General features: G+C 38.5%; 1 protein-coding gene across 10 annotated transcripts in view; it reads left to right on the top strand.

Annotated features, from left to right (window-relative positions):
* Positions 1-273: 273 nt before the first annotated feature.
* PTBP2 (polypyrimidine tract binding protein 2) overlaps positions 274-22,121 on the top strand; it is a 44,941-nt gene continuing 23,093 nt past the window's right edge. For 4 of the 10 annotated variants that reach the window (XM_042873331.1, XM_042873326.1, XM_042873325.1 and 1 more), the window contains exons 1-4: positions 275-443; positions 1,969-1,999; positions 13,976-14,051; positions 18,376-18,423. In XM_042873331.1, coding sequence (XP_042729265.1) covers positions 436-443; positions 1,969-1,999; positions 13,976-14,051; positions 18,376-18,423 — 163 coding nt within the window. In that variant the 5' untranslated portion in view covers positions 275-435. Of the gene's footprint in view, positions 444-1,968; positions 2,000-13,975; positions 14,052-18,375; positions 18,424-22,121 lie in introns of all 10 variants that reach the window. The other 6 variants (XM_042873330.1, XM_042873323.1, XM_042873329.1 and 3 more) reach the window with 4 other exon arrangements.

Below are 22,121 nucleotides of genomic sequence, written 5' to 3'. Positions count from 1 at the left end.
TGAAACGATACCGGTTGTCAGCTACAAAGGAGACCACGGTCTGTGTCTCTATCAGACAGACTCTCACACAGGGCAGGAGCTCTCCCAAGCGAGACGCCGCCCCTCGCTCCCGGAAAGCCCGCCGACACGAGGAGCACCGCCCACTTCCACGGCGCGCCGAGCCGCGGCCGCGCCCCGTTCCCGCCCGAGGCCTGGCAGGCTCGCGCCGCCTCACGGTCCGGGCAGCTGATGGCAGAAGCTTCAGGCACGCCTTCTGCGCGCGCTCGGGACTCCGGCGCATGCCCCGTGGTGGTGAGGGACGAGGAGCGGAATCCGGCGCTCGGCAACGTTCGGCAATTTCCGTGCAGGCCCCGCCGCCATTTTCTCGCAGGCTCTCCGTGCTTGTCGGTTGCGCGGCTCTCCGTCCCGCTGGTCAGCGCTTTGTCCTGCTCGGCGATGGACGGGTGAGAGCGACGGCCGGGGCTGGCGAGGGGGTGGGACGAGGCCCGGTCGGCCGCAGCGGCGGCCGTGCCGCCCGCTCGGCTCCTGGACCTCTCCGCGCGCCGGGTCCCGTCGCGGCTGCGGGGCGTGGGAGCGGCCGCCGCCCGGCGGCGAGGGGACGGACGGGTTCCGGCCGCGGGAGGGCTGGGGCGCGGGGCCCCGAGCCGGGTGGGAAGGGGGAGCTCGGCCTCCCAGCAACGCGGGCCCCTGCCGGGATTTCGGGTTTACGCGGCCGAGGGCTTTGGGCCGCGCGATCCCGCCCCCTGCTCCGTGTGCTGCTGCCCCGAGCCGCCCTCGGGAGCCCCTCGGCCCCGCCGTTGCTCCTGGGCGCGGGGCGAGGAGCTCCGTGCGGCACGCGGCGTGCGTTGGAGTGGGCTGGGGAGGAGGAGCGATACCGGCGGGAGCTCTTTTGTTTTAGCCCGGTAGCCCTCTGGCTTCCTCCTCTCCCCAGGTAGAAAAATGCCTTTGTGTATGCGGGAGACAGGCTGTAGGAGCCACAGAAAGGAACGCTCCGGAGGAGCCGGGAGGCAGCGAGGGCCTCACTTTGGCGGGCAGAGGGCTCAGGGCCCGAAGTTTTGGACCCAGGGAGGGAGGGAGCTGCTGGCTGCTGCCTTCATCAGTATAAACACAGCATCTTCCTGCTGTCAGATGCCCAACAAGTTATTTGTTTTGGCTCAAACACAGAAGCAATCCCTTTGGCATGCTTTAGGAGCGTAACCTTTCAACTTTGAGAGTTTTAAAGGCTTATTATGGTTACTTCTGACTGTCATGTTGGGAGTTACAAGTCCGGCTGAAGAAGTTTTGGCACTGATGAGTGTTGTTATGCTGTGGAATGCTTTCACCCGTTCATATTTTACTTTTTTTTTTTTTTTTTTTTTTTTCTTTTTTCTGGTGGTGTTTTCTGCTACCTTTGGCGTTTTGTTGCATAGTGTAAGTTACAGCGTTCTAGCGTCTAGGAATCTGCATCTACGAAGATGGTGTACCTTGGCGTACCTGTTGCAAAGTTCCATGTAGATAGGAGATCTGATGGTTAAATTTTGATACCAGCCAATGTGTTCTTTTTCCAAGCTCATTTCAAAACCTGTGTTTATTGCTTTCTTCTGTAAGGAGTTCTCTGAGTTGAACTGGATGCCTAGTTACAGGGTTTGTGAGAAAAGTTCTGTGTTTACTTTTAAGTTCTTCCCTTTTTCACCCGTTTGTGATCTCACGTCATCCAGAAACCCATGTTTCCTAAATGTACTGCCTAGTAGTGTGTTGCATTGAAGTAATGTTTACCTGAAACTTTGAAGCCTATGAGCAGGTGGAGCTTCCGTAGTTTTCTCCTTTATATTCTGTCATCTTTTTATTCTTTGGCCACGTTTTTTGGATTGGGAAAGTTGTTAACTAATTTGACTCCTAATTACTCTGATGTTGCAGAACAAACCAACAAAAGCCCTTGGTTTTATGAGAACAAGTTGGTTGACTTATGTTTCTTTTTTTTTCTTACAGCATTGTCACTGATGTTGCAGTTGGTGTGAAGGTAGGATGTGCTCTTAACAAATAAGCGGGTACACTGCTGATACAAAATGAACTGCTTTGAGCATGTGTCATTGCAAATTTTAAGACTTTAAGCAGTCACTGTCAGCTGATATTTAGTCAGCAGTATATGCTTTATTAACAAAAAATCCCTAGAGATAAATTGGAGGCCCTACACAAAAGACGCTTCTAGGCACTAGACTGTAAGCAGGAGTTCTAAATTAATGTAGTGCTATCAGGTTCCTATTTTAAAGCTTTATTTTGCAGATTATTTTCCCAAACAATGCTGTCTCTTGTTTTTTGTTGATGTTTTCATCTCCCCTCATCCTCTTTCAAAATAGTTAACGCTGAATTAAACAAAGTTGTTTTATCAATACGGGAAAAAGAGAGTGCTAGAGTTTACGTAGGCAGAGAAGTAAACGTTTTCCTTGCTTGATTTTTTTCTCCCCAAGTTTAGTTACAAACTTATCGTATTTGTTGAAACAAGGAAGGAGTTTCCTGTAGGTTATTAATTATTTATTTAACTTCTGTATCCAGTTTTGTTGCAAGAACTGGATCAGTACTTCATAAAAACATCTTGGGAAATAATGAGAATGGAAAGATCTGCGGGACAAGAGAACTTAACTTGTTAATTTCAGGGTATGCATGAAAGTCTTCTTGTGAATATGGTCTCTCCCACTTGTCTGGGGAGTTTGAAGCTGTGTTGCATAGCTGCCTTTTTACCTAAAGCTGGTTTATGTTAACTGCTTGGTGAACCAGGTTTTGTGTAGTAAAGCTGCCTGGCTCAGGTTCAGTAGTGGTTCTGCCGGATTTGGGCTAGCCCTTAAATAATACAGTTAGCCTTTAGATAACAGTGGCTACTGTGTTGGGTGAACCTGTGTTATGTTTGAGTAAGCTCTCTTCTAGGAGGAGTTGTAATAAACTGTATGTTCTGGACCTACCTGAGTCCATGTGTGTGTTCAGTATTGCAGATATATCATTCTTGTACAAAAAGTGCAGTTATTAAGGTACTTCTGTGGGAGCTCATTCCATTCAGAAATACAGACTGGTACAATTGTTTTCCCCATTATCTGGGAGGACAGTGTCAACTGCCTACAACTGTAGGAGTGTATTTGACAGTTAAACTCAAGCCTTTCAGAAATAAACTGCACCACATGAAGAACTTTGTGGCAAAACAGTTCATAAAATCACTCTCAGTCATTTCTAATGAAGAAGCAATTTCAGGCAATCCGTGTATTATTTGAACATGAAATTCTGATGTTCTTAATTCAGAAGTTGATTCAATATCAATTCTTAGTATGAGTAACTTAGAATCGTACAAGAATTTGAACATTCCTGAAATACTTTGTGTGTAGAGCAATTTTGGAACCGTATTTTCAGGTACTAGCAAGACAATGAAGGCACATTGAATGACATAACTACTACTTTCTGCTGATTGTAGAAATTGTGGATGTAATATAAGAAAGGCAAGGGAAGTGTATCAGAAAATGATTAAGTTAAATACAGGGAAATGCAAGCAAGTATATAAAGACATGATCTTTGTCACGTGAAAATGGTATTGTTGATATAGAAGGAAACAATCTATACACAAGAGCATAGGGAAGAAAATAAAGACAATGGTTTTCTGAAGGAAGCTGTTAATAAATAGGATAAGGTGGACTGTCTCGTAGAGCTTCTGTAACTGTCAGGACACCAAGAAGAATGTGACGTGGAATTTCTTACCAATTCATATTCATGTTTGTGTCAGCAATCTCATGTTGGCTCTCGTCATATTTTCTAGAAAGTGTTGTGAAACACTTGTGTGTTTCTTTTCTCCGGTGGATGTTTGTGCCTGTTAAACCTAATGCTCTAAAGCTGGGGGATACTTTACCTGGTAGTAAGTATAGATGATAGGGAAAATTCATGGGGCTTTAACTTAGCTGTCATCTATTATTAGGGGTGTATTGGGAGTGGGTAGAGAGCAACTTTTGAGTGCCAAGGTCTTGCATCAGCAGACTTAATGCTCGTTTAGTACTGCTTTTATCATGATTGGGCAGCCATTAGAAGCAGACAAGGATTTATCTGTGCTTGCACATGATAACTTACCCTGGCTGTTTGTGTGACCTTACACTTGAAGTTTTTTGTACCTGCTGTATGTGTGCTGATCAGCTATAGAGCTTATTTCCTTATAGTTGGAGAAAAGGCCTGTGACCCTTCTCTTAGAAAATACGATTTATCAAAATCATCATCAACTATGGAAATTGTATTAACTATTTTGTGGCAGGCTGCTTTTGTAAGCGGAAAAGTGAGCTTGTTAGCTATGTTTTAAACCCATTTGTTAAGACTAGTAGTGGAAGTTAGCAAGTATAGACAGGGGAAAAAAAAAAAAAGGGTTTTCAGCTCTGGGAACTATATGTAGGCGAGTATAAATAAAGGGAATAATTGCTTTTAATATTCTCAGTTATATAGTCTAACTGCAAATTTCTAATGAGGTTGTAAAATTTAAGTTATTACTGTTTATTTGTGCTATGCAGCATGGCTTGATTTAAAGCATTTTTGTTCAACCAACTCTTGAGTGTTCCATCTTTATTTTATTTGTGTGCTGAGTCAGAAGAAATTAATACCAAAAGCTGAGGAAAGCATTTAGCACAAAATGAAGGAGTGGAGAAATGATGAATGTTATTTGAAAGCTTGGTTTACGTGTTGTAAATGTGGTGTTCTGTCTAAAATCAAATGTGTAATGAGAACATACTTCCCAGCTAATATCTGTCAGAGAAGCAGTCTGCTTATTTTGTGGAAGAATTAGGATATGTCAAAATGCAGATGACTTGTGGCCATAATGTTAAGTAATTCATACTTTATTTGATATGTAGTGTCTTGTTTGGCTGACTTGGAATTCATGGCGTGCTTTTGCACAAAGTACACCCCTTTCAGTACAATTTAGGTAGCAATATGAAAATACTGAGTTTTAACTCTGTCAGGTGTTACTTTGTGAACTCCCACTGTTTATAAACAGTTGTACAAAATTTTTCGAGTAGAACAACAGATTTAAGGCTTCCAGTAGCAACAGTAATACTGTGTCGAATGTTCCTTCTTCAGGTTTCCATTTCTTGAAGAAATTCTGTACATCTTAAGTTTATGGATTTGTTTGTGCACGCTTTTGAAAATTGCCATGTTGTATAAAATGTTTTTTTCTGACTGTACATTTTAGTTGCTCTGTTTTTATTACGTGTGGTCCATAGTTATTAAAACAAAATGGCATTCTAAATTTCAGGGAGTTTCAGAGACAAGTTAGCATCTTATGTCTGTAGTCAGTGAGGAATGTCAGTTTTGGCATTTTGACATCTGGATCCAACAGCTGTAGTTAGAATTGCTGTCTTGTGTTCTCCTTACAGTTACAACACTTTGATCTGGCCAAGTAAACTTGGTACTTGGAGTGGTGGAGGCCTTTAGACACAGTGAATGTAGGAAGTATATAATCTATCTTTTCTGTGGAGAAATAATGAAAATCTTGAGAGATACAGAAGCTGTGATGGAAAGAACGTACCTCCCAGAGATTCAGGGAATAACTGTATAGTTAAACAGTGAGCTGCTAGTTGGTATTGATAGTTCTCTTTGTAAGCGTGGGCCACTTCAGCTTAATGTATCATCTTTCTCCTGATTGGCACAAGTAGCTGTGCAGTGAATGCGGCCTGAGCAATTGAGTGACTCATTTGGGGATGTGCATTGCACGTTTCAGGACGGCTACAGTCAGTTTGCTTATGACGTTCTACCTGATGAGCAGAAAAAGTGGTGGGGCGAAGGTTTTCTTTCTTTGTTTGTTCTTCTAATACGTGTACTTGGAACATAGCATTTGGGAATTTGTAAGACTGGAGCGGCTTTGGGTTACAGTCTGGCCGAGAGCAGAGCTTCAGCTGCCAAATGTGAACAGCCCAGGTTATATCTAGGAAAAGAAAGCTCATGTATTACTGTAAATACAAATTTGTTTTGAAGATCTGGGAGAAGGATTTTTTCCCAAGAGTGAGAGCATCAACTTTTTTAGAAGGCTTAAGAAAAGAGGAAATTCATTGGGATTTTAGTTGGTAATGTTAGGGTTGGGTGGGAGATGTTAGAACATAGCATACTAGTGCTTTCTGTTAGCTTTCTGACAAGTGGTCTATCACAAAGGTCCTCTTTTCCCTGATTGCTGAAATTTAACACTGTGGAGGAAAGGCAGTAGCTAAAACCAGCACAAAGTTGAAGGAGAGAAATAAGAGAGCACTGAGAAACAGTGTTTGTAAGTACTCCCTAAGCAGTATTCAGTGGTTCTTTTTTTTTTTTTTTAAACTCAAATTCTGAGAGATTTTCCTAGGAAATGATGGAAAACTGGCTGTTTTTTTTTTTGCTACTAATAATGGAGAGCTTCATTATGGTGGAAACATATTTGGTCATATTGTGACTTTTTATTTAAGCTGTTTGTAATATACTTTAAAAAGGAAGCACAGAAGTAATCTATTAGAAATTCTAGCAAGTTAACAATAGATAAGTTTAGTCTCCCTTTAGGAAAAGAGAAAATGTATTTTAGTAGATTTTTTCCTTCTGTTTCTTTTTTTCCCCATGATGTACTGTTTCACCATGATGGTCATCATTCTTAGATAAGAGGAGGGCAATGGAAGCGTGGGAAATGGATTCACTTATATGGACAAATGCCATGTGATGATCTGCTTTATTTTTTGTAAAATACTGGAGTGTTTCTCATACTAATTGGGCTTTTAGTAGGTTAGACCAAGTTTCTGCTAGGGGCAGTGGTACAAAAGCTGTTTGCCTATGAATTGGAGAAACTGTGTTAGCTGGGATAATGATTACAACTGTATTCAGCAATATTTTGTTACAGCAGTGCTAGTAAGGAAGAATATTCTGATCATTCTAACAGTGAAGAGGGAATGATGTGTGGATTTATTTCTTCAGCAGGAGTATGTAAAGTATGTCCTTGATGGCAAAAGCGACTGAAACAATACAATGAAAGACACCTGTTTATGAAAGATGTTAAAATGGACCCTGTTGAAGGTGGCTTTCATATTTTTTTCTCAGGTCTAAGTCTGCTACAATTCCTCCTTTTTATTTCTGTAACTTTTTTTCTTAAGGTGACAAAATGATTGGGTACTAAGTCAATTAAAAAAGAAAAGAGAAAGCTGAAAGTGGAGAGAGAATAAAAGTATTGAAAATTTATACTGTGAATGCTTATAGGAAATTTCTGTTGTCTGTTGCAAATTGGAAGTCACTTTTCCTTTGTAAGAGAACACCTAGACTTATGTATTAATTGAGAGGACTGCGGGAAGAGAAATGTGATCATATGCCCAGTCTGAAGAGCTCGATGAATGTCAGCATTAGAATGCTTTTCCAGTTTCTTAGAACTCTGAGATCTGTTTTCACAGGCAATTGAAGCTGCATTCCAGTTTTTCCTGCCTCTGTGACACCTAAGGCACAAATGTTTGAATTATCATTTTACAAACCTTTCTTGGGAACTTAACCAGGTTGAAACTGAGCTGACACGGTTATGACTTACGTCTTCTTTAGTGCATTGGTGCAAATCTGACATGACTGCATGAGCTCTTGTAGCAACACAGATTTTATATGTCTTGAGGTGGGCAATAGAAACAAGCTGCTTAGGGCCAAGGAGAAGATAGGACTGTTGCTTTTGGTTGTGGTGTTGGTTTTAATGAGATTGTGTTTTTACAACCTACTATGGGGACCAATGTTTGATTTCAGGCTTATGTGCTGTGCCTTTTATTAAGCTGCAGATACATACAGCTGTTTTTAGGTTTTCATAGATTCAGTTCTTCCTTGAATACCTAATGTAATTATTGCATTAAAGATTTTACAGTAGCACTGGAACTTTCCATTCATTGTTACAAGTATAGCAGGTGGTCAAGTAGGAAATACATTTCTGATGGCTCTTTTAGGGTTGTAGAAACTGCTACAGAATAACACTTCTAGACGCCATCATATTATTCTGACCGATAAGGTAAGAGCATATCCAAACGGTATCTCCTGAGTGAGCTATTATTTCCTGTTCCAGTTTTCTCCCAGTTATGTACATCTGCTTCAGAGTAACTGTTTCTGTGCTGGTGAAAGCAGAATAATAAGTCTGACATGCTGGAATAAATGATCTTTGTACTTCATCCAGGGCATTTGAAGTGTTGACTCGTCTTTGGCTAGATTTCTGACTGAAGTCTTTCATTACAGTTTCAAAGTTTGAGTTTTTAAAAGAAGCTGGGTGGCATGGTTTAAGTGAAGGCTCTTAGCACTTCAGTGTCCTGGTGAAGCATGCCCATCTTGATCTCAGATGCTTTGAGAACTTCGGCTCTTTTTTCACATTGTTTTGATTGAGAGTCTGGAGGCTTTTCACAGGAGTGGAGACTTGTCTCCTTTCAGTTTTAAAGGCTTCACATTCCCTTGATTGTGCATGCTCAATTTCTGAGAATTCTGTGGTATGTGTTGGGCTTATAGTTGAAAGACAAAAAGCAAACTTTTTCCTAGATAGATCCTTACTTTAATATTTGTGGACTCATTATTTCAGTTAATTGTTAGGAGATGTCCCCAGCCAACCATATATTGTTTACAGCATGGAAAAGAATTGAAATAGGGAGAAAAAGAATACAGAGGATAAAGTATGGGAAGGCAAACATATTTTATCCTGTTACTTCATAGGGAATTTAAGGCCAAGTGATGTAATAGGATTCTGAAGCAGTCATGAAGACATACTCCATATATATAGGGTTCTGATGAAGAGATAATAAGCTTATAATTGAAATTACGTGCTTTATAGAATACCATGAAACAGCAGCAAATTTCTTTTAGGTTTTATGTATTGACTTGGTTTGGCCTGTCTTGAGTGAGTCTTCTGTGTTCCTGTATATGTGAGAGGTGTAGCAGTCTCTTCATTAGGAAATTTGGTGTATGTGTTTTGATAGCGGTGTGCAAAATCAGAGAGTATGGCAGGTCAAGTATTTCCTTTTCACCAACAGTATTTATGTTGTGTATTTATGCAGTGTTGCATTAGAAATGTATCCTATTAAAATAAGGCATTCATTACATTCTGTTCCATCACGTATAAAAGGGGGGGAAGAAAAAGAAGAGCACCATATTTGGGTGTTTAAAGTGTGTTGCCCTGTCCTTTCTAACATCCATGCCCCAAAGTTAATTCAGCTGCTGGATGCTGAAGTAGTTGGCTTGCATGTGTGTCTTGGAGAGGGATGTTGCTGTCTACGTTAGAATTCTCATTACAGTCTCCCATACTGCCAGATTTCTGGCTCTTGCTTTTAAATCGTTCCCAGATATTGTTAGAAATGAAATATTTTACAGTGCTGTTAGAATTCTTTAAATCATGAGCTGTCTCCTGGCTTGCCAGAGCTGTTGGTGTATTCCTGTGCAGCTCAGGTTCTCTTTTGTTCCCTCATGGAGGGGAGGGATGGGGGGCAGGAAATCATCCTGTCGTTGGGAGAGGTTTGGAACATCTGCTTGTTGTGTATTAGAAATCAGAGAATTTAATGAAGCAGTATTTTTCGGTATCTTTTTTATGTTTTCTAGTGGGATGTCAAAAAATCATTTTAGCTGATGCTGATGACATCTTAAAATGCAGTTAGTTTATTTGTTTATTGTTTCTAGTATTATCAGTTCAGTGTTTGTGTAGTGTTAGAAGGGACCTGCATGTTCACACACTGCTGGTAAATTCAGAGTTTGTCATGTTATGTGCAGCTGTAACTTCTCACAGGAGCCTTCGGAGCCTTGGATTACTGGAAAAAGAGCTGATAGTATTTCTCTTCTATAAACAGTTGTCAAAAATACTCTGATGTTTGAAAGACTAAACCTCTCTGGTGGTTCTCAAGCCAAAATTGAAAAGTTTTTTTTTGTGGTTTAGTAGCCTTTTTTTAAAGGATGGTGGTAGTAGCTGTAGTAAGGTCTGGGCATTTTTGAAATACTTAACTCCTGTCTGCAGTGTGAGGAAAATCCTTGGTAAGGACTTGTAAATAGTGGTTTTTTATTAGCCTGGAAAGATGGTGTGACTGTGACAACTTCCTGAAATGGCATAGGTACTTAATATAACTTGTGATAGCATGAAGTCTCAAGTAATCTGTTGTGGGGGAATGGAGGGGTTGGAATCTGGAATCCAGCTACATAAATTTAATTCCAGTAGTGAGGGATTCTGAGTTAACAGTGACTGCTAAAGCAGGGAGCTAGAAGATTCATTTGCTAAGCTAGTTACTTAATGTAATTGTTCATTTGAATTGTGGAAGAGCCGAAGTATATACAACTGTATTTACTGAGAGATTTCCTTACAAATTAACTGAAATATAGAAATGCTCTCTTCAGTTCAAAGTATGGAAAAATTTCTATATATGTATATTTAAGTTCCTTTGAAATACATATTCAGAGTCTGGAGTTGACAACTTATTTGTCTTTTTCTGAAAATGTCAGTTTTGCATAGTTTCCATTGGTTGGTTAGAACCATAGGTTAACATGCTGTTGCCACACCGTGCTGTTAGAAGTACTCAGTGACAGTGGGCAGGGTATGATAACGTTGCACTCCTTGAAAGGGCTTTGGTTCTGCAAGAAATCTAAAGTTTGCTGACTATAAGAAGTTAATTTGATGATTCCCTGATTTACTTTGCTACAGTACTTTGGCAGATGTTGAATTCAGAATGTTTGTCCATGAACGTCTATGGCATAGTTAGTGTTTTAGGTTGTACATAAGACCAGTACTGCTTAATGTTTTTCTTGACATTGGTAGGAATACAGATGTGGCATTGAAAACTTCTGCTCCTGAGGACTGGCTGTGACCTTTGAATAGTGTACAATCACAGTTTGTACTTCTTCTGTCCTTTGCAATCTTTCCCTTGTGCTAAAATGAATACTCAAGTAGTTTCTCTCATGTTGCTATTGTAAGAAATTTCCTTTGCAGCCTATGGTTGGAAGGGAATTTGATGTGGTGGCTTCAATTTGTTTGGCTTATTTAATTTTATTTTTAAACTTAAATTTGGACTTTTCTGTTGGTCAGTGTTTGTGATCTACCGTCTTGAAGTAGCTTGATGCACAGCAGCTTACAAAGATGGGGAAGAGAGCTAAGTGAATATTGCTCTTGAATCTTTCATTCTTTATTGAATTTGATTCACCACATTGTTCAAAGACATGAGCTTGTTTTCCTTGTTTCTGAAACATTCAATAGAATTGACCTGAACTTGACGGTTTATTCGCATTGGATGATTTGACTATTGGAAGTGGTGTGCTTGAGAATAAGGCTACTGTGTGCACGAGATACTTGGGAAGTGAGCTGTAATTCTGAAATGCATGTACAAGTGGTAGAAGTTTTGCCCTTGAAGTAGAGTACAAGTCCTTTTTGGCCTATCTCTCTGTTAAAGAAAAAACACATGAAAACTGGTCCAAACTCGTAAGTTGAATAAAATCCTACCTTTGCTGAATGGGTGTTCAAAAAATAAATAAAAAAGTTGGCCTCTGTCATTATTTTGTAGGTGCTTATGTCATTATAGCAGTGTCAGTTGACTTACTTGAAATGCTTCTATTAAATTGCTTTGTAAAACAGCTGTCATCTTATGAGACCTTTTTGAAGTAAATAGCAATTAACAGCCAGCTAACTGCTTTTGATTTCTGTAATTACTCTGTTTTCAAGTAGAACGTGACTTCTTTTGCTGCATAGCTGTTTTTTAAGTTACATATAACTTGCATGTTCTTCTGAAACAAAATCATAACTTGAAATTTCAAGTATAATGACAAAATCTTGTAACAGGCTATGTAAATGTTATCTGAGGTGTTAAATGTGTTTCAGAACGGAAAGAGAACTTTTAAAATTGCTCCTAAAACACAACTGAGTAACCACTCTGACTGTTTAGCTTGGTGTTGATTTTGGATTTTTTTTCTGCTATGAGTTAAGAAATGTATCAGGCTTTTGTAACATGTTTCTTAGGAGGCAGAAGTTTATGTAGTCATTTTTACAGTCTGCGAGTCTGAAGTTGCTCATTTAGGCAACTTTTTGAAGCTGAAGACAGTTGGAATAAATTCTAGACTTCAGATTTGTGAGGTTCTGTAGGGTTTGGGAAGGCATTCATTCATCAGTACTGAGGGTGTTTCAGCTCTTGGTGTAGCATCTGTTGTAGTGTTGCAAATTGATGACTGGCCTATTGAGGAAAACCAAATCTACCACTGAATTAATTTAATTTGCCAAACTCTGAATGGATTCTGTCTCTGCTGCCTCTGCCTATTGCATTGAGCTGTCCAGCCTAGAGATGAGGCTTTTGAGCAAGGCTGGATGAGTAACTGTGAGCAGAAATAACTGTTGTATTACTAAGTGAGCAGCAGTGTTGGCAATCGTGACCTTCAAGGTACTCTATCTATGTAAATACTAGAGAAATAGGCCGTTAGAGAGAAAGAAAGAATGTTTGTGTAGCCATTTGTACTGATTTTTAGTGTATGATACTGACAATATGGAGCAGTATAGGTTGAAAAAGAGTTTCCGTAACTTTTCTGGCATATGTCTTTGTCACGTCCAGCTACATTTTTCCGTAATTGTATCTGATTGCATATATGCCTTTGCACTGCAAACAAGAAGGACTCTTAGTATTAGCCATTATTTATTTTCAAAGGAAGTCAGTTGGTGATGTGATGGGCGCGTTTTTTTTTTGGTTGAGTGAATAGTCTTCCATAAGCTGTATAAAGATACTACAGAGCTGATGCTAAAAGTTGCATCTTTATTATCTGTGTATACATACGTAGTACTTAAGACCTCTGGATGTCAGGTGCCATTTTATATGTATATATGCGCACAGAACACTGTGGTACAATGATAAAGGTTTGATTTTATGCATCTTACAGCTATGCGGCATAGAAAGACAATATTCTCAGGTTAGTTTAGAATTCGGTTTTGAGGTACTTTCAGGATATTTTCTGCCTAGCATGGAGATTCTGTTGTAGTGCCCATAACTAAATGAGAAGCTTTCACTTTTAAAAAGATGAGCTGCAATTGGTTTCTTTCGCTTGTGCATTTTAGTGGTGACATGGATTGGTGTTAGGGCTGTTGAGGAAGTACTTTGGAAGTGGGAAAAGATCTAATTAAAAATGTTTAAAGGTTGTCAAGTTTATTTCTTTTTAATAATTTCTTTTTCTTAAGTGGAAGATAATTTTGTGTGTGTGTGTGTGATAAAAACTTACTGGAGTAGGACAAGAAGAAAAAAAAGAAAAATGGGGAAAAACAGTAGGGGAGAAAGAAGCAAATGCCTCTTCAGCTTTGCCAAGTATTTGTCTTGTAAATAATTTGAGGAAAAGGTTATCTTATGAGTTTTCCATATACATCCTACTTTGATTGTTTTGCAGCCTACTACTATTCAAAAAGATCATTAACTTGATAATTGTCCTATTTTAGGAGTTACAGTTGCCACCTGTAGGTGCTACCTTCTGCCCTAGGTTTTTAGGACAAATGGATGCCCCCAGATTGAATAGTGATAGTATTCTCTGAAGACAAGTCTTTTTTTTTTTTTTTTTTTTTTTCTCCAAATAGGAATGTTAGAATTGAGCTGAACTCACCATTTCTATTTGTGCAGATTTCCCTTGTAGTTTAATCTGGATATAATATTTTAATTTAACGTGAAATATTAAAATAACTAACTATATTTTATGGAAGTAAACAATTATAATGTTTTAATTTGAAGTGCTGAACAGAATTATTGCTCAGGACTTCTTATTGTGTCTTAAGGTGGCTGCATTTTGGCGGTGGGTAAAACAATTGTGCTTAAGCTGCTCTCATTGCAAGTTTGCCTTGTAAATATACTGCTTTATGTAGACTTCAAGTGGTTGCACTTGTCTGAAATGAGAAAGTCTGCCAAATCTGAATAGGTTTGGTTATGCTTGCTTAAGTTCTAAAGGTTTTCCCTGTCAAACTGACGTTTTTAATATCATCTTTAAAAATCACAAAATAGAGGAAAAAAATCTCTTACTGTCTCTTTCTTTTTAGAGAGGATCTGACGAACTTCTTTCAGGCAGTGTACTCAATAGCCCGAACTCTAACATGAGCAGCATGGTAGTTACTGGTAAGTGATGCCCTTTCAAAGGAGAAATCTATCATTTATTTTTGGACTCATTTCCTGTTTCCAAGGGGAGAACGCTGAAACGAGAATCCATTGTGCTATAGAGGGATAAAGTGTTGGCATGCATTACACTGTAGTGTACATATAGTCAAAATCCTCAGGAACCTGAGAAAGGTAATCCCATGAAACAAAGAGCAACTTTCAGATGTCTGTACAGTACACCAATGGTGGATGACAGAATGAAAAATTACACTTGTCTTGTACTGCTGCCTTCAAAGTAAGGAATCAGAACTACCAGTTAAGGGTAAACAGATAACAACTCATTATGACTTCTGTTTTTTCACATGTAGCTTCTGTGAGCCTGGGCATTACGGGAATGTATGTAATTACGGGAATTGTGCTGCCCTGTAATGCATTCAAGAAAAGAGAATTTGGTCTGCTCTTATTTAGACTGCAAAAGCAGTGAACTTCACTTTGCTTCTTCAGTCTGAGATGGCAGTGTTACTAAAATCTCAACGTTAGGTTGTTCTTTAACCACTATGATGTTACTAGATAGAAAGGCTTTTAAGGAATTAGCACATAATAAAATGCCTTTCATTGCAGTGTATGGTCCTGACATTCACACTTTCTTTGAGTTCCTTGTGAGAGTTCTCCTCACAGTCTTGCTTTTTCTCTCTGAGAACATGTAACTTTTTTATTTCTCTGAAATGTGGAGGAATTAGTTCATGGTATCGGTGTTACTTGGTCTTTCCAAATGGTTGCTTGGTTCACAGCTTCCATGTGCTATATATATATATATATATATTCCCATCTGTATTTACTTGTTGAGCAGTGCAGTATTAGTTCCAGATTTACTACTATATTGAAAGTAAAGTAAACAAAGATTAGGATTCTGGATACAGTTTCATGATATATTTAATATGCTGTGATGGCAGATGTTGCCAGAGTGGATGTTCTCTTCCTGCATTCCTAGTATAAACAAGAAAAAAACATGCAACTGCTTGTGTTTCTGCCCTGCTTGGTGCTGGAGTGTTCATACTCTTGTGAGATAGCTGCTACAGCACTAAAGTGTATTGCTAAGAAGAGCTGCTTTCCATTGGAGCAGCATAGAGATTGGTAATATGACTGTGCAATTTCTAGATCATGTACAGTATAGGGAAAATGAGTGGGCTGTCAGAAGAGGAAAAATAATGTATTTGTGGTCATTTTAGAGCCCCTGGAATGCTTATTTATCTCCTCTGCTTTTTGTCCTTTCTTCTATTTCTGAAACAGGTACATCTTCTCATTTCCATTTTCTTGATATCCTCAGCAGTCCAAGATAATACTGCTTCAGCAATTTGCTTTTCATAAATAAGAAACCACAATTAGAGGGAGTTAGAGTTGTGTGGAGGGTACATTCGGGTTTGAATGTTGAGTGTGGGGGTGAAATGTCAGTGTTTACAGGACAAGTTAGTTTTTCCTGAACATTTTGAAATGAGAAACTTGAAAATCAGGAAAGCTAAATGGAAGTTTACTTATCAAAAGGAAAAAAAAAAAAAAAAAGCTGAAAGGGTAAAAAAAGAAAAGAATTACATGTTTGGGCTTTCAGAAGAAAATTTAGAGAAGCTTTTCTAAGAAGCCCTAAAACTTGAAGTCTGAGTTTGTCTCATCTGAGAGTTCTTTGGGAAAAATGGCTTTGGTTCCATAACGTGAATGGAGGAGTTTGTGTTTAATGAATGCAAATTCTCCTACCCTCCATCTTGGTTTTGTTCCTCTCTCTCTCTTTTTTTTTTTTTTTTTTCTTTAGCTCCAAAGAGACAGTTTCCAAACAAATTGATTCTCTGTTTTAAACAAGCAAGGCCTCTTGGTAGGTTTCTAGGCATCCAGAACCATAAATGGTTTCCAAGAAAAGATCTCATTATCAGCTGGCGGTGGTGTGAGATAAGTTCCTGTAGTATCTGTTGTTTGTAACAAATTTTCATACTAATTAGGTATAAAGGAGTTATTCTGGAAAAATACCCAGGGGGAAAAAACAACAACAAAAAGAAACAAAAAACCCCACGATCACAAATGCAGTGTTTTAATTCAAATCATTCTGTACAGAAGTGTGTGGGAAGGAGTCCTGGTTTGTCAAAGTTTTCTTGGTTTGTTTTCATGCATTTTCTTGAGATTGCATTCAAGCTTCTGTTCTGCCTGCCTTTGTTAAATAGCATACAAAATCTGTAGAGCAGGTTAAATCAACATTTCAGTATTATTCCTATGTGCATATGTTCTTGTATCTGTCTTGTTTATCAGGAACCTGGAAGGTACGTTTTCCAGTTTTGCACAGGTTTCTTTAACAATTTCAGATTAGAGATGCAGAAATGATTGGGTCCGAAATAGAAACTGGTGTGTTAATTTTTTGTACCTGTTTCCTGAAGCCAGATGAATTGAAACATTCTTTATGTCCAAACCAATGCCTTCCTTTTGCTTCAGCACTGTTTATTTTTTTCTGTAGATGAATTTAAAACTTCAGTGGAAAGGATTTATCAGCTGTAGCTGAGCCATTGTAGCTTTTCAGGGCCTATTCAGGGAATCTGTAGTCATTGCTTAAGGTCTTGGTTAAGCAGGCATGTCATAGAAACTGACCTACTCTGTAACTCTTTAATGCCTTCTTGAAGTTTGGTGTCATTTCATGAAACGTGTTCATTGGTTTGTTTTGTTTTTTTTTTTCAATACATAGAAACCTACTCTTGTTTAGTCATTCATCTTTTCAACATAAGATTCCTGATATTTTATGAACAGATATTGTGCTTTGAGCTTTGTTGGTAAAAGTATACAATCCAGAAAATCCAGTTGTGACCAGCGCTGCTCTAACAGGCCCAAATTTAGAAGAAAACCTTGAAAATTGTTTCCTTGTTTCTTTTGAAATCCATTCTGCAAAAATATATCAAACTTCTTATAAAACAGTTTGCCTCAGACCTGTTGCTGTTAAGCAGTGTTTTTAAAAACTCATTTTTTTAAAAAGACCTATTCATGGAAGTTGACACGTGCTGTCTAATTGAACTATCTTTAATGGCTCTGTGTTTAGAGATGAGGTTAAACCTAAGTTTTTTAAAAATAGTTGTCTTACTCTTTTATCACAGTAATAGTCTCACGAAAATTTTTGTAATATTCATTTCTTTTTCAGATAGAATACTGTAGTTTAATGCTCTGAAGTGTATTCTTGTGCTAATTCTTCCTTAAAGGCATGAAAGATGTGTACCTTTCTCCTTTGCAGGGTCTTGTGTATGAATTCTTTTCCTCTTTTATTTAAAAAAAAAAAAAAAAGCCTTGCAAAATTGCTGGATAGGCATTGGTTTTGCATTTGAATAATTGTTGTATAAGTTTTTATTTGATAATTTGAACCACTGATAATTTGATAAATGGTATGAAATTAAGGAAAGCTGACCATATTAGACCAAAGAAATTGCTGAAAATAGGAGTTGTGATCCTTGAACAATTTCTTAACAGCTTGGTCATTGTTACCCATCTTCAAGACTGTATAGATAAAGGGAAGTTGGGAGTATGTTATATTATGATTTACTGCAAGTTACTAACTTAAGTACTTTGTGTATCTCCAGTAAAAGAACTGCCTCGAAAAGAAGACAAACTTGGATATTTGTGCATGATGCTGTGCAATTTTCTTACTGTTTACTTCTCACCCCTTGCATCTGCAGTTGATGACTGTTCTTAGCCGTGATGAATTTCATTTAAACATGTTTATTGTAAAGTATGCAAGATTTTTTTTTTTTTACTGTAGAAGAACTTTATGAGCAACATGAAAGAACATCATTCTGTAATCATCTGAGGGTAGAATCCTATCATAGATTATTGCTAGGAAAAAGACCTTGTAAGATTCTGGGTCAACAAATATCTGTTTTTTGTGTTTGTTTTTTTTTAAAGTTATATTTGACTATGCATTTTATCATCAGCTGACAAAGATATGTTGAATTTGCAGAATCACAGGCCTTGCACTATTAGTATTTTCTTTCAGCTTTTTTGAAAATGCTGTCCAAGTCCATTCTTTCTTTGTATCATAGTCATGCTCATCTCTCATATCCTAGAAGAGCATAAATTACCTTGCCGTGAGAACTGTGAATTTGTTTCCTCGTGAACACAGCTGCCAATGACTCGAAGGACAGTTTGATAGCAGGATTCTGAGAAACAAGAGCTGAAGCCTAGATATATAAGGAATATCTTCTTGACACTAGACTCTATTCTTCAACTTCTAAGAGAATCAAGTCCCTTTTTCTGAAGAACTACAAAGGTTATTTCCTTTATGAGGGGTTACTTTTACCAAACTTCTTGTGTGACTTCTTTCTTTCAGGTGAAGGACTACTCATTGGAAGTTCTAGGAACAGCTGTGTATATGAAGGTGCTCATGCCCTGAACTGTATTTCTGAAATCCACAAAAGAAAAAAAATTTGAAGGGATATAGATAAAAGCAAAAGTTGAAGAAAGTTTTATGAAAGTTACTGAAGACGAAAGATTGACAAAGAAAATTGTATTTTTATACTGTAGCCACTGTCACTTTCATTATTTATGTTTGTGTGTTTTAACTCAGTAAAAATATTTCAAAAATTGTTTTGCAGTGGAGCTCACCAAGCTCCTCTGGCTTTAAATGGCAGTATTAATCTTCATCTCTTTTTTTACTTCATTAGTAGGGAAGGTTAGCAGCGACTTTTATAGGTAATTCATTGTATTCACAGAAAACTTAGTGCTAAGGCATGCAAGATACCAGTGTTCTCAGTGCCCAGTTTAACTTACAGTATTAACATAGATGTTCTGATTTTGATAGCACATTAAATGAAGTTGGTTTTTAGTTAACACTAACCTGAGCACAAGTAATTTACCTCTGAATTTTCAAATTTATTATAATTCACAAAATCACTTATGATTAGAAATACCACTAAGATCGTCTAGTCCAACCATTTACCCATCACCACCATGCCCACTAAGCCATGTCCCTCAGTGCTGCATCTACCCTTTTCTTGAAAGCCTCTAGAGATGAGAGAGGGAGGAGATTGTCCCCTTATACTCAGCTCTTATGAGGCCCCTCTGGACTACTGCATCCAGGCCTGGGGCCCCCAGCACAAGAAGGACTCAGAACTCTTGGGAATGGTCCAGAGGAGGTCCACTAAGATGATCAGAGGGCTGGAGCACCTCTCCTGTGAAGAAAAGTTGAGGGAACTGGGCTTGTTTAGTTTGGAGAAGAGAAGGCTCCGGGGAAACCTCATTGTGGCCTTCCAGGATTTGAAAGGAGCGTGTAAACGGGAGAAGAAATGACTGTTTACATGGGTTGATAGTGATAGGACAAGGGGGAATGGTTTTAAACTAAGATGGGAAGTTTAGGTTACGTATTTGGTGGAAGTTTTTCACACAAAGGGTGGTGATGCACTGGAACAGGTTGCCCAAGGAGGTTGTGGATGCCCCATCCCTAGAAGCATTCAAGGGCAGGCTGGATGTGGCTCTGGGCAGGCTGGTCTGGTGGTTGGTGATCCTGCCCATGGCAGGAGGGTTGAAACTACGTGATCTTTGAGGTACTTTTCAACCCAGGCAATTCATTCCATGATTCTATGGTATGGTCACTTTTCTAGCCCTCCTGACTGCACTGTTTTTGATACAAGCCAGGGTGCCATTGGCCTTTTTGGCCACTTTGGCACACACTCATGATTGTAAAGTGTCATAATAGACTAAAATTTACATAGGTCACTCTTAAAGTAGTTCCTCCTATTTAGTTGCGTGGAAGCTACAAAAGAAACGAAGAGCACAGTAACACTATTTGATTGAGCAAATTCTCAGGTACAAAACACTACTTTTCAGCATAGTCACCACCATCATTGGCTACGAATTCTCAGCAGTGGTGAACAATAGCCTGTGTGCTGCACTTGTAAAAACCTGTGCCAGTGGAGTTTACCTATTGTCTATGTCACCACTGCTGAAATGCACCACTGACCACCTCACTGTGCTGACATCCACTTTTTGCTCTCCATAAAATTTCAGCAAGCATTGAGGAATGTGAGTGGATGCCAATTTTTTTTTTTTTTCATGGAGGAATTCAGTAGCACATTTCCATGGTCGATGCAGTTTTGTCAGAGTGCCTCTCTGCTGCCATGTGTTGCACAGCAACAAAATGTGCTGGAGTATTGGTTGGATGATTTAACCTCTACTGCCATATCACCAACATAGCAAAAGAGGGGGTGTTATTTTTGGAGCAGACTCATGTGGGCATTTGTGTGTGGACAACCTAAATTTTAATGCTCAGCATGTTTGAACACTATCTTTCTTTAAATTAAGAAACTTTGGGAGGTAAACAGCAAAGAAAAAAAAACAACCACTGACGACAAACTGGAACCACATCTCCAGATGCGAGAGTGAGAATACAGCTATTAGAATTAATTCAGTTAATTTGTCTTTATCATTATGCCATAACTTGTTTTTATTTCGTTTCAGTTGCATTGCACACTAGCCATATTATTTTTATATTTCTTAAGGGCAAGAGTGATTGACATTTGTTTTGGATGGTCCTGTGCAACTTTGAACAGCCAATATGCCACATTATAACTGTATTATAGTTACAAAACATGATCAGTGGATTTTGAAACAGCCACAGACTGGATGCAGATGTGCTTGTTCTAAAAGCAGTATAGATAATCTTTTATCTGCCTGACCGTGGTTATGTATTTGAACTCAAATTGCTGATAGGCAATATTCTCTATAGTTTAGGATTAGTTTCATTACTATTTGGTTCAGGATTTTCCTTTCCCTTGTGGCCTGTATCTGGAGTAAGGCTCTGGCTTTATTACTGATGGGATGCTTCTGTTAAGGAGTATGATTTCTGCAACACAGTAGTGGCCTGACACGACAAGGATAGTAAGATATAACATACTTTTAAGTTTAAAATCTTAGAGAACATGCTCCTCTCTCCCCAGAGGTCCTCAAAACAACAAAAGTCCAATAGAGTTAACACAGAACATGTAACCTGCAATTTTAGAATTAAAAAAAAATGCAAGCTTTACAGAACATCATATTCTCATAGTTTTTATCTTTTTTTGCATGCGTTATTGACTCTCTTCTTCATTTCAAGCGCTCTGAATTCCAGATTTTATCTTTAGCTTGGATTCTGAGCTATCTGTATGAAAATTAAGAGTCTGGTTTTCCCTTTTTTGGGAACCTGTTGACTCCTGCAGCAAATCTCGCTTGATCCTACCAAAGATCCTCTTTTTCTGTCTTCTGTCATCCGTATCAGGCCAGGTACAGACACATAGCTGAACCTCAGAAATGGAGCTGTAGTGCTCTTTTTGTGTTGCAGCTTTTTCGTTTGGGGTTTTCTTTCGTTGTTTAATACAGGTGATTGTTTTCAGGTAACTACTGTGATATTTAATCTTCCTGATTGTGGTCAGAATCTGCAATTTTAAACTAAATATTTTCATAATTGCATTGCCTTCTTTTAGTCATGTATTTCCTATGCAGATATATGCCTGATGCTACTTTTTAACATTGAGTTTTGTATATTCAACTTAGGAGGAACAAATACTGTTGATGTTAGCAGAAACTATGAATAAATCTGCTAGTAAGGATCCTGTCTTTTCTATGTGAAGTGGTGAGGATGAAATAAGTGTTCCAGAAGAGCATGAATACTTACATTCCTTTCTTTTGTAGCTGGTTGTTGGAGTGTAGTGATGATTTTGAACCAGAGTGGCTTGTGCAGAAATCAGGTTTATCAATTGTTTCTTATATTGCAGCTATAAAAGGATTTATAGTTTGCCTTTTTTTTTTCCTCCTTATGTCGAAGAAATAACAAGTTAAAAGTTATTGTATGCCAAGTCTTTGCTCTGAAGAGTTTCTGAACTGGGAGAAATTGTGAACATGAGAGGAGGAACCTTTGAGGAAAATGAATGAGGAAGAAAAGAATATTTACTGCTGTAGCTCTTAATTTCTAGAGTAAATATTCATTACAATTATTGTTATAGAAAATTACACACATAAAGGATATGATTTGTATATTTTCAAGGTAAACAATGTGTATATTTTCCAGCTCTTGTATTTTGACTTCAGAATATTTCAGGTAGT

This window comes from Lagopus leucura, unplaced genomic scaffold (assembly GCF_019238085.1).
Source record: "Lagopus leucura isolate 7727_CA_CO unplaced genomic scaffold, USGS_WTPT01 Super-Scaffold_100009, whole genome shotgun sequence".
NCBI classification, from domain to species: Eukaryota; Metazoa; Chordata; class Aves; order Galliformes; family Phasianidae; genus Lagopus; species Lagopus leucura.
The sequence above is the reverse complement of the archived record's forward strand: the minus strand, read 5'-3'. Positions and strand labels throughout refer to the sequence as shown.